Source organism: Trichoderma aggressivum (genome assembly GCF_033847375.1).
Source record: "Trichoderma aggressivum f. europaeum strain CBS 100526 chromosome Unknown scaffold_026, whole genome shotgun sequence".
NCBI classification, from domain to species: domain Eukaryota; kingdom Fungi; phylum Ascomycota; class Sordariomycetes; order Hypocreales; family Hypocreaceae; genus Trichoderma; species Trichoderma aggressivum.
In genome coordinates this window covers 425,773-437,349 of record NW_026946392.1, presented here as the reverse complement: position 1 = coordinate 437,349, position 11,577 = coordinate 425,773, and the positions used below count along the sequence as shown (strand labels likewise).

The following is an 11,577-nucleotide window of genomic DNA, read 5'->3' as shown; positions in this document are numbered from 1 at the left end:
CCCCCCCCCCCCCCCCCCCCCCCCCCCCCCCCCCCCCCCCCCCCCCCCCCCCCCGGTGGAGGGCATTGGTTTGTTTGTCTGTTTACGAGGGGTGGTTACGTATGTCTTTTTCTCCTTGTTGGTTTCATGGATGTGAGGAGAAGAAAATGGAGAGATTCGTAAGAAAACCATCGGGAGTAGGCAATTCGTAGTACGTGTGTGCTCCATAGTACGAGAGGGTTTAATCGCGTGCCTTCCCGCATCTGTCAGATTTGGCTCGATACGAGAATGGACCCCCTTGTCGAAAAGAAAAGAAAAGAAAAAAAATCGAGCGTTGGCATTGATCGTTTAAAGGAATGGAAGCCGGAAAACCTTAATCGAGGCCAAATCCCATCGGGCGAAGAAGCGAAAGATGTCGAGGATATGGAGTTGGAAGAGGAATTGCCTAGAGGGGATTAGTGTGGACGCGGGAGAGGGATATAAATAGCAGCAGCTTGTGCGTTTTTATCTTATTTTATTTTATTTCATCTCTTCTTTTTATGTTGTGCTACTATAGTGAGCTGATCGGAATCCACACAGCCTCGTCACATCGATGTTTCGTATTTGGAGATACAGTGACATGACACATGAGTTTTTTTTTTTTTTTTTTTTTTTTGGAGCCAATTGTGTGGTGTTCTCCATGGCACGTTTTAAGGCGTCGGTGGTGGGTTTTTGGTGTAGATGCAGTGCAAGTACCTGGTTCTGAATCATATATGAACCATGAACATTGTAATTATATGATTCCACATTATCTCATCTTGTGTATTTATTCGTTCTCCGCCTTATATAGAATAGCATGTAAGACCACCGCAGCACATCATATGACAAGCTCCATGTATTCCATATCTACATGCAGAGGCTCAACCTCCGAGATCTGCAGAAACTCGCGTTAGGGGCCACCATCTGCTGCAGTTTCAGCGCGTCTCCACTGCTGACGTCTCGAGGCGCAGTTCTGGCACTGCCAAAAATGCACAGGCAGGTTGACAGGGATCCGCCACCAGATTGTCACTCGCTAGCAAGTCTTCCGATAGGGGGCTCTTCCATTTCTTTTTTTTTTTCTTTTTTTTTTTTCCCTATCAGACCGAGACGAGACGGCATTTGCGTTTCGTTTTTCTCTCATACAATCCATACTCTCAACTTATTTTTTCCTTTCTTGGGTCGTCTTCTCTTCGCTCACCGAGGCTGTACGCGACGTTTATTTTTCTCTTGTATTTTATTCCTAGGGTTGAATCTGGACACTACCTAGTAGATTTTCCTTGCATTCTTCGTACCTATCATAAATGCGCCGCTAGTCTTCTATGATTTAAACTTTCTTCTTCCTCTTTTGCTTGTCTCCTTCTCGTCTCTCTCTTGCACTCGTTCTATACATATTTGCTTTCATATCCTTCTCATTTTCATTCTTTTCTTTTCTTTCTTAAAAGAACAAAATCATTTCTATTTATATCTCCAAGATTGGTTAGTACTATCTGGACACTCAGCAGCAGAGACTTGGCGTATGTACTCTGCCTACATGGGATCCCTTTAAGCGACCCCATCTCCAGCATTCCATCAATGATAACTGACAAGGGCAAGATATAGGCAGTGATATACCAAAGACAGATAGTTCAAAATCACAATGCGCTTTTCGTTATCTCACGTCCTGGCTGGTGCCCTGATGGGCATTGCCGGCGTCTCGGCCATCCCTCAGCAGCCCTCGTCTGCAGTGTCCTCAACAACCTCATCAGCATCGCCATCACAGACTTCATCATCGTCTTCAGACCAGTCACAGGTTTGCAACAACTCACCCGTGCTGTGTGACCGCCATTACAACGACATCACCTACATGGGAGCCCACGACAGCGCCTTTCTCAGAGACGCCAGCACCGGCAACTCCATCGCCGGCAACCAGTTCCTCAACGCCACGCTTGCTCTGGACGCTGGCCTGCGTCTCCTTCAGGCGCAGGTTCACAACGAGAACGGCACGCTTCACCTGTGTCACACCTCGTGCGGCCTTTTGGATGCCGGACCCCTGGAGAATTGGCTGGCGGCCATCAATGATTGGGTCGTAAGCCATGCCTCGGACGTCATCACCATCTTGCTGGTCAACTCGGACGACGTCAACGTCTCTCAGTTTGCGGCTGCTTTCCAGCAGTCTGGCCTCAGCAACTTTGGCTTCGTTCCTCAGAGCAAGACGGAGTGGCCGAGTCTGCGGACCATGATTGCCAACAACACTCGTGTCGTGTCCTTCATCACCAACATCGATGCGTCTTCCGCATCCCCCTACCTCCTGCCCGAGTTCGATTACGTCTTCGAGACGCCCTTTACCGTTGTCGAGCTTGACGGCTTCAACTGTACTGTCGATCGGCCCTCTGACGCCGGCACTGCTTCGCAAGCATTTGGATCAGGCTTCATGGGGCTCATCAACCACTTCAAGGACGAGGAAATCACCACAGACATCACCATTCCCGACACTGACAACATTGTCCTCGTCAACAGCGACGGCACCACCACGGAGGGAAACCTGGGCCTTCATATCCAGCAGTGCAACTCCCAGTGGAACCACCGCCCCAACTTCGTCCTCGTTGACTTCTGGGACCAAGGCTCGACCGTCAAGGCGGCGGACGACAGCAACGGCATCAACCAGGTCACCGGTAGAGTCAACGCCACCAACGACAGCGACAACGACTCCTCGGCCGACAGCACAAACCAGGCGCGCGAGTTTGGCACAGGCGCCTTGATTGCCTTCCTTGCGGCAACGCTGTTGATGATTTAAGGGGCTGCTTCTCATGCGTGGCTCATTGTGAGCTCAGCGGAATACGAGAACGCGGGAAAAGAAACAAATCAAATTTTAAATAAAACCGACCCATTGTTTTTCTCCAGGTACGCTGCATTTGGCATTTTAGCGAGGCGTTTTTATTTCGAAAGGCAATCTAGATTGCGATGCATGGGGTTTCTTTTTCTTTTTCTAAGAAAGAAAGAAAGAAAGAAAGAAAGAGGGGGGGGAAACATCATCTTCTGAGGGCACTATAGAGATTATTTTTTGCACATTCTTGCGATTTTTGCATACCTACCTATCCTTACCTAGGCATTGGCTCTATTCGCCACCAATTGAACATTTATACCTTGAGATGCACTTGCATCTCCAATACATAGGTACCTTGTTTGCTGCCTGCTTCGAGATTGTGTGTGTAGAGTGCCATGTCTGCTGTCTCATTCTATGTGATGGTCTTTGATGTGTAACACTGTTGCAGACGATTTTATGCATCTAGCAAATCCACATGATGTATTCGTCTATATTTTCTCTCACGTCGTCAACTTTGAAATCTGTAACCATGCTTTCATCCCATCATCTCCACGCATATACTGTAATGTTCGGTACCCGCCAAAAAGAGAGGCAGCTCTTCCAAGAGGGCTACCTATTCAGCATCTTGAGTCTCTAATGTAAAAGCTAGGGATTATACCAGATATTAGGAAAAAAAATATATTGGCAAATACTAAAAGAAAATATCGGTAGTAGGTAGTGACAACGGCAGCTGCTGAGTACTACTAGGTACCTAGGTCTAGTACTTACTAATGTGTGTTCTGGCAAATGGCCAACTCGGGATGCTAAAGAGCCACTCAAAAAGGCCTCTAAATTAAAAACCCCTCCACAAATCACCCGAATCTCGCCTCCATCTTTCTCAGTTCAACCTCCCAAACAACAGTTGCATCCAAAGAAAAAAAAAGCTTCATTGAATGCTGCGCCTTTCATCTCGGCTCTACGGCGCCCCAAGGCACATCTACGCATATTCACCTCACCGAGCATTTGGGACCACCGCGGCAGCCATGGATTATGCTTCGATCCCGACGCCGGCTACGTGCTATGCCGATTTCTGCTTGATCCCCGTTCGTCCTTCATCGTAGCTGTGTGAGAGGGTTCTTTTTTCTTCTTCTCTCTTTTTACTGATGGTTTTTCGTTTTCGCAGGTCGGCACGGGCAGCGTTTCCGTGGCGGAAGAAGTTGCGCAGGTTCAGCGTGTTCTCAAGGCGAGTGGGTTGAAGTACACGATGCACTCTGCGGGAACGACCGTTGGTGAGCTTTGTCCCCCCCCCGCCCCCTTTTCACTTTTGATGGCTGAAAAGAAGATGATGTACAACATGAAAAGACGGCAATTGAGCTGATTATTTATCATTTCGTGTAGAGGGCAGCTGGGAGGATGTCATGACGGTGATTGGCAAGGCGCACACGGCGGTTCATGAGAAGGGGGTTGTCAGAGTTCAGTCATCGATGAGGGTTGGCTCGAGGTGAGTTTTAGAGGTGGCGAGATGGAGGCGTCTTTGATTATATCAACTTTTTGCTAACAACGTCTGGGACAGGACGGATAAGAAGCAGACTGCTGAGGACAAGGTCAAGCGGGTTGAAGATTTGTTGAGCAAAGATGCTAAATGATGATGATACTGGCATATGATTTCACAACATAGGACAGGCGCAGAAAAAAAGCGAATGGTATTAATGTAAGTGTTGATTACTACCTGGTACTTTTCCCTTGCCTTCAGTATGAATCCCTCGCGAAACCGTTAGAGTCGTTTGCAACCCAAACTGTCCGGTGCCCGAACCTCAACCCATTGAGAAAACAAGAAACGAACAAAAGATTCCAGTATCACATAGTACACATTACTTGTACATATGACAACGTTTTCATATCTCTCCCCCTTGTTGTCACCTCCCAAAAGAAACGCCGCCATGTCGTACCATCGTACACACGCACACATCTGCTCATCGTCACCTCTATTACCCTCGCATTGTCATCCTCTTCTGTGACTTGCGCATCTCCTTGTCCCTCTCCTTCTCAAGATACTTCTTCTGCGCCTTGGCATCCAGGCCCTGAAGGTCGGCATCTCGCTTTGCCTTCTTGGCCTTTTCCTTCTCAATCTGACGCTCCTCGTTCTTCTCCTCCTCAATCGTCTTCTTGATCTGAGCAATCATGGCTTCGCGGGTGGCACGAACCCTCTTGAGAACCTCGGGACGGAAATGGCCGTCCCTGACGAGAGCATCGGGAATGCGAAGGAAGTGTTCAAACAAGGGCAAGAACTGGTCGTAGTTGTTGTTCGACGGAAGACGGTACTTGAGGAACACTCGCTTGCGCGGCGCAGTCTCCTCCAGGCGAGCGGGCTTGTCAATGGGCTGGTCGGAAATGATGAGATATTCGAACAGGTCGCCGGCCTTGGTAGCGGCTTCAATCAGCTCAGGGGTCAGGAAGGCATCGGTGATCTCGGCGCTCTCGCTCATAATGGTCAGCCAGTTGGGCAGCTTGGAGTTGTCCTTGGTAGCGGTCAGAGAGACGTCGTAGCGGTCATCACGCAGCTTTTGCATGCTGGACTTGTTGACAATGGCCCAGACGAAGCCGTCAAAGGTGCTCTTGCTGTCCTTGGGACGGGTCTCGACTCCGCCGGCTGCGGGAGGGAGCGTGAGCTCCTCCTTGCCATCAAAGGGGTAGATGGTAGCCTCTACAACCTCCTGGGGGGCGGGAAAGGTGTCGGTGACCAGGGACAGTCCATGCTCGATGTAGTGCATAAACGGGTTGAACCGCTTGGCAAGGGTGATCTTGACATCCATAAAGGCAACGTTCTGGCGGCCGGTGGCGTACGAGGCAAATTCGAAGAGCGACTTCTCCTTGATGAAGGACTTGGGGTCAAAGTCGGCGTCGAGCGTGGGCACGCCCCGGAAGCCGACAGAGGCGAACTCTCTCTTCATGACGGGGGCATGGGCCTTGATCCACGCCCTCGCCTTGGAGCGGTTTGCGCGCGTGCCAAAGATGTGGAATATGAAGATGATTGACGCGATGACGAGGATGATGCCCTCGGGCTTGAACTCGGACAGCGAGTGGCGCTCATGGATGTTGTACCACTTGGTCCAGACCACTTCGCCCGTGGGCTGGGCGACCGACCCGGTCAGCGTCGAAGCCTCGGGGACGGCTTCGGGGACGGCATCAGGAGCTCCGGCAAAGTCGGCAAAGTCTAGTCAATACGGTCAGCTTCTGCTGTGAATTTCCTCCGAGACATGGCGTGGCTTGTCAAGGTGACCAGCGGCGCAGGCGCAAAGCAAGGCAAGCAATCGGAACGGCGTCAACGGCGCAACAAGGAAATGGAAAACGTACCAGAGTCTGGCTTGGCGGCAGCGGGCTGCTCCGGCTTTGCGCCTCCAAAGATGTTCTTGAGGACGTCGGCCATGGCGGATGACGGGATCAATTGGCGTGAGGTTGGAGGAGGAGAAGATGGAGGATGGCGATTCAGCCAGCGTGGAATCTTTTGCGGAGGTTCTCGAAGGCTGGGTGGGGTCCTGCTTCTCTGGGCTTCCTTGTAGCCTTGCCTGTGGTTGGTTGAGCAATTCCGCGCCTAATAGTATGAGCTTTTGATAAGGAAACGAGAGCAACGCTTCAGTTGATGATATGATTGCGGTTGATAAGAATCAATCGTTATGAATGTCAATCTACTGTGCGATGGTTTGCCCAATTCGACGGTTCTTCTTTCTCCATCTCTTGTCGCGAGCGTGAGCGTGAGATGCCTGTCTCGCCCGTGCACCATCACCAGGAGCTTAGCTTTCCCCAACACACTTTCTACAGCACTGCATTAGCACTACGACCTGGGGTAGCACGCTGGAATTATCGCCAGCTAGCGTCAATTAGGCTACAGAACAGATTGCATGTCTTGTCCTGTCCTGGTCTGCTATCGTCAACCTGGTCAGCGCAATACAGCGGCATCTACAGAAGCGGTTGATAAAGAAGATGACATGAAATCACTTATAAATGAGCTTCAATTGCTCTGGCCCGGTCTCGTATGAACACATATGACGTTGCGCCGCTGTGGACCATTCCGGCTGACTAACACACGGACCCCTGATGTTGTTGCCTGGCCAACATTGGGAATGGCAGAGTAATTCTCAAGCCCAACGTGAGCATCACGATCAATGAGTTGAACCAACAAACCAGCTTCCGGCAAAGACGCAAGAATAGAGGATATGATTCAAAATGCGCCGCGCAACAACCACCACCCGTCAATATGGAAAGCAGTCCAAGAAATCCAACGCCGAACGCATGTTTGCGGAATTGGTCCAGACTCCAGTTCGAGAGCCCCCGGCCAAGCAAAATGCAAAGCCGGTTGAGGAACAAATTGTTCCATTGACTAAAAGGCTATCTGAAGTAACGCTGCTGGAGACCCCAAAGCCTCAAGTCAAGTCAAAGAGAGGATTCAGAAAAGATGCATCAATTGTGGAGGACGAGCTCGAGGTGTCCGAAGTCATTGAGATCAAGCGGGATTCTATCAAGGCGCTCAAGGCAACTGCAATTGTTGAGGACGATGCAACAAAAAAGATTCAAATCCTAGAGGACAAGATCGACATACGCCAAAAAGACAAGACTAAAGAGAGGAGGACACGCACAAGCAAGCGCATTGCTCCGATAAAGAATGAAACCTCCTTGAGAGTTCTCACATGGGGAGATGTCTGCCCTCCTGGGGACCAGATTGTCAAGATTGCCGAGGCCTCATCCGCAGAGGTATACCGCATCACCAACAAACGAGGCACCAGTATCATCAAGGCCATCCGACTGCCATCACCAATCAAGCCCCTGACAAAAACGCAAGTGGCATCTGGTCTGGTTGATGAGGAACCGCACTCACAAGACGATGTCAACAATGAGTTGCAAATTTCCGAATGGCTCTCCGACGTCCCAGGATTCGCCGTTTACAAGGAACGGTACATTGTCCAGGGAAAAACCACGAGTGAGCTTCTCGAAACGCATCAAACAGTCCAGAAGAAGATGAAGAGGGAGGATCCGGGTAGGGCACAGTATTACCCGTCACCGAGCCGGTACTTGGATGACACCAAGTTCCTGGTTGTGGAGCTTGGAGACGCAGGCAAGTCTCTGGAGAACTGGCCATTGGACAGCGTAGATCAATTATGGGACATTTTTCTATTGGAGGCGATTGCATTGGCCAGGGCTGAGGAGGTTGCCATGTTCGAGGTGGGTATCTGTTCCTCTGAAGTTTCCTACTTGTGTGTTTATCATCCGTGGCATCACAGTGCTGACCCATGGTAGCATCGCGACCTACACGAGGGTAATCTCTGTGTTAGACAAGCTCGCCCTCCCCGAAAGAGGGATCCCAACGCAGAAGGGTTTTTTGGTTATTCGGGCCTCGAAATCACAATCCTAGACTATGGCCTCTCGCGAGCTGAAGACCTAACAACCGATGACTCTATGCCCATTGTGTACGACTTGGAGCGAGATCTCAGCCTATTCACTAGCACCTACAACCCTCAGTGCAAAGTTTACAGGCAGATGCGATCCTTCTTGCTTCGAGCCGACCGAGAGTGGCTCCCCCCAGAAGCTCACAACGTCCCGTACGCCAAGGGAATCGATGGTCCGCTTTCTTGGGACGCATATGCCCCCTACACGAATGTGCTCTGGCTGGCTTATACCTACGAATACATGGTGGACCACTTTGAAGGCAGCAAAAGAGAGCTCGCAAAGTTCAAAAAGGAGACGGCAGAACTCTGGAAATATCTAAATCCAGATGCCCCGAAAGATGTACCTGCATTTGGATGCGCGGCTGACGTGGCCTGCTTTGCCTTGGAGGCTGGCTGGATACGACAGGAAGAGGTTTTGGGAGCATCGGCTTCCATCATGGATCGGGAGGACAGCATTATCGTCTCAAGAAATGTGGTTGATGCTGAGGTGTCGCCGCGGAGGTCGCGAAGACGGCGGGAGGCTTGAGAGCCATTATGCATGACATGACAACTCAATTGCTTGTCGGAGAGGCAGAGCGATAACATGTCTGATGATTTAGGGTTAAATGTACATTAGAGGCGTTTTTTGGGAGAGCGAGGGTTGACTCTTTCAGGTATAGAGAGAGAGGTTTGGGCTATATGACTACGAAGTGTACGGATAACATGTTGTCGAGTTCACATTAGCATGGCGGGTTTAACTCGAGTTTGGCGTAAATGACTTAACCAGCACCAGTTACTGATTCACCCGCCCAGATGCTCACACATGGCGAAATGAATGATTGATTCACATGCTGCCAGATCACCAGCATCTGTTGTGCATTTTGCATTCACCCCCGCCGGCCGAGACGCTCCAGCGGCCCCCATGACATGAACGCGGAGGCCCCTAAAATGAGTGGCTGCACAGAAGCTGCCAGTGCACATGGCGGGTTTCTCGAAAGGGCTCTTCATCTCCGGAATTAGACCACACATCCTTGCTAGAGGAGATCAGATGTTGGCCTGCCATGTAGATCGGGTAGCGGAGGTTAGTGCGGTACCTCGCGCGCCACACAACCGCCCGCATCAGCTCGGGTAGCGGATAGCAGCCGCCATCACCAGCTGGCCTCGGTTGACCTGCTCAGCTTTGCTCCCGGCTTGTGGAACCTCTCCCTTCTGGAGGTGCCGAGGCTAAAAGCTGGGGCCAATTCCACTGGCTGAGAAAAAGCTGGTCTGCCCACCGACCGGCCGCAAGTGGTTGCAGGTCATTTGATTCTGGTCGCGACTTTTGCCAGCATCGACACGAACAGCTGAAAAACATCCTCGTATCATTACGGCATCACCACTTCACTACCTACTATAGTATTAGAGCATAGCTGACTGGCTTGCTCCTCTCGTTTTCGTCTCATTTTTCATCTCCATCCCCTTTCTTCATTGAGTAGGGCGCAGTCTTCTTTCCGGCGTCGCATGGCATAGGGATAGCCATCGCCTTTCCCGCTTGACTCCTCTCTTTTGTTTACCGCTTGGCCTCCAACCCTGAGTGTCGCCATCGCCACCTCCGCCACCTCCGCCCCTTGTTCCTCCTTGTCTAGCTCGTCGCGTTGATCAAGTGCTCGCCATGGCGTACGGTGGCTCTTATACCGCCTCGTTCAACCCGGCAGTGTCGAGCAACGAGTCCTTTGGAAGCGGCCTCCTCGCTTCGTCCATTTCCTCCCTGTCGTCCTCCGGATCCAAACGCATCTCGCCCGTCTCCAAGACATACCGCCAGGCCTCGACCCTGTTCTTGACGCGTCGGCTGCCCGAAGCTCTCAGCACGCTGCGTCCGATCATCACTCCCCCCAACTCGGCCGACGATGGCGAGCCCGCTCCGGTGACCAAGTCCTCGCGAGGGACCAGGATCAAAGTCTGGAGTCTATACTTGACCCTTCTGAATGCCATCGTTGAGCTGGAGCCTGAAGAAGGGAAAGATGCTTTTGGTAATCAGGAGTGGAGAGCGCTGTGCACCAAAGTGCGAGATGGATCCATTTGGGAGGAAGTGGTCAAGAATGGATACCACGGAATAGAAGGAGACGTTGATGCCGACGTGGTGATTAACTTGTAAGTTGGAGCTGACCCTTCTGTGCTGCGTCCTCCCAACACAGTCACTAACCTCAATGTTGATGACAGGGCGACTCTGTTGCTTGCGCATGCCCGTGACCAGGCTCTGAATCAAAAGATGCTGGAAAACTACCTGGCCTCGTCAAACATTCCTAATCTTGATTTGAATGATTTTACGGCGCCGTCACGTCGCTACCAGTCACCCGCCAGAAGGAACAACGGCGCGAACACCCCCGGAGACCTCAACTCCCGAGTGAAGCTTCTGGAGCTCTATACCCTCCACGTCCTTCCTCAAAACAACGAGTGGGACTATGCTCGTGAATTTATCAACGTTAGCGCTGTGCTCGACGACGAGCGCAGGGAGGCTTTCCTGCAGGCCTTGCAGAGCTTGCAGGAGGAGCAAGAAGAACAGGAACGACAGGAACGGGAGGAGCTCAAACGACAGGAGGAGCAGCTGCAGAAAGACATTGCCGAGGCAAAGCGGCTAAAGGCCGAGAACGAAGAGAAGGAGCGGAAACGGCTCGAACAGGAACGGCAAAGCCGAGAGACGAGCGAGGGCGACTATGGCATCGAACAAACTCCCAGCTTTAGCGGAGTAGGGAGAGCCGAGCCACCTGGATCGCCCCGAAACACCGTCGCGCGCCCGACTGGAAAATCAAAATCCAAGGCCGCAGCTGGATCCATGACCATTACAGCCCGTGCTACCTTGATCCTGACCCGATTTCGACAGGTGTTTGAGAGTCTCGCCGGCTCCGTGACAGGCAACCCGGTCGTAATCATGAGGCTGATGGTCTTCACCATGGGATTGCTCATCATGCTGGGCCACAAAGCCACGAGACAGCGTATTGAGCAAATGCTGGGAGCGTCTTGGGCCAAGGTTGCGGCCACTATCGGAATGGGAACCAAGGTCAGCTATATTTAGAAGGACGTGGATTCCCGGCATTGTACACCATATATATTTATAATTTTTCTTTGTATCACTTTTCTTTTTCTCTCTGCATTGAGATGGAGTTTATTGTTGGATAGCTAGCTGGTATTGTCTGTACTGCGGTGCCACGTCCTCGCGGACACGATAATTTTATGATGAATATGCCTCTTCTTAGCTCCAAGTTAAACCAATCTTGAATAGTGTCTAGAACTAGGTCGTATGGACGAATCTCATCGCCACATGTACTCATAATTAGGTAATTGTCAGAACAAGGAAATATCAAAACACAAATAGACTGCCAAAAGATGTCCGGTATATAC

At 51.1% G+C, this 11,577-nt stretch overlaps 5 protein-coding genes across 5 annotated transcripts; 4 read left to right on the top strand and 1 right to left on the bottom strand.

Moving 5' to 3' along the window:
* Positions 1–1,633: 1,633 nt before the first annotated feature.
* Triagg1_6615 (uncharacterized protein) lies at positions 1,634–2,770 on the top strand (the record flags this gene model as incomplete). Its single annotated transcript, XM_062901259.1, has 1 exon — positions 1,634–2,770. One exon carries the CDS (start codon positions 1,634–1,636, stop codon positions 2,768–2,770), a length of 1,137 nt encoding a protein of 378 aa, XP_062754552.1.
* Positions 2,771–3,732: 962 nt separating this feature from the next.
* Triagg1_6614 (uncharacterized protein) lies at positions 3,733–4,425 on the top strand (the record flags this gene model as incomplete). The annotated part of the gene is made up of 4 exons (XM_062901258.1): positions 3,733–3,882; positions 3,963–4,068; positions 4,178–4,280; positions 4,353–4,425. 4 exons carry the CDS (start codon positions 3,733–3,735, stop codon positions 4,423–4,425), a joined length of 432 nt encoding a protein of 143 aa, XP_062754551.1.
* A 342-nt stretch (positions 4,426–4,767) lies between these two features.
* Triagg1_6613 (uncharacterized protein) lies at positions 4,768–6,206 on the bottom strand (the record flags this gene model as incomplete). The annotated part of the gene is made up of 2 exons (XM_062901257.1): positions 4,768–5,993; positions 6,134–6,206. The coding sequence occupies 2 exons, from the start codon at positions 6,204–6,206 to the stop codon at positions 4,768–4,770; spliced, it is 1,299 nt and encodes a 432-aa protein (XP_062754550.1).
* Positions 6,207–7,003: 797 nt separating this feature from the next.
* On the top strand, positions 7,004–8,746 carry Triagg1_6612 (uncharacterized protein; the record flags this gene model as incomplete). The annotated part of the gene is made up of 2 exons (XM_062901256.1): positions 7,004–7,996; positions 8,072–8,746. 2 exons carry the CDS (start codon positions 7,004–7,006, stop codon positions 8,744–8,746), a joined length of 1,668 nt encoding a protein of 555 aa, XP_062754549.1.
* A 1,104-nt stretch (positions 8,747–9,850) lies between these two features.
* Triagg1_6611 (uncharacterized protein) lies at positions 9,851–11,251 on the top strand (the record flags this gene model as incomplete). The annotated part of the gene is made up of 2 exons (XM_062901255.1): positions 9,851–10,329; positions 10,399–11,251. The coding sequence occupies 2 exons, from the start codon at positions 9,851–9,853 to the stop codon at positions 11,249–11,251; spliced, it is 1,332 nt and encodes a 443-aa protein (XP_062754548.1).
* Positions 11,252–11,577: the final 326 nt, after the last annotated feature.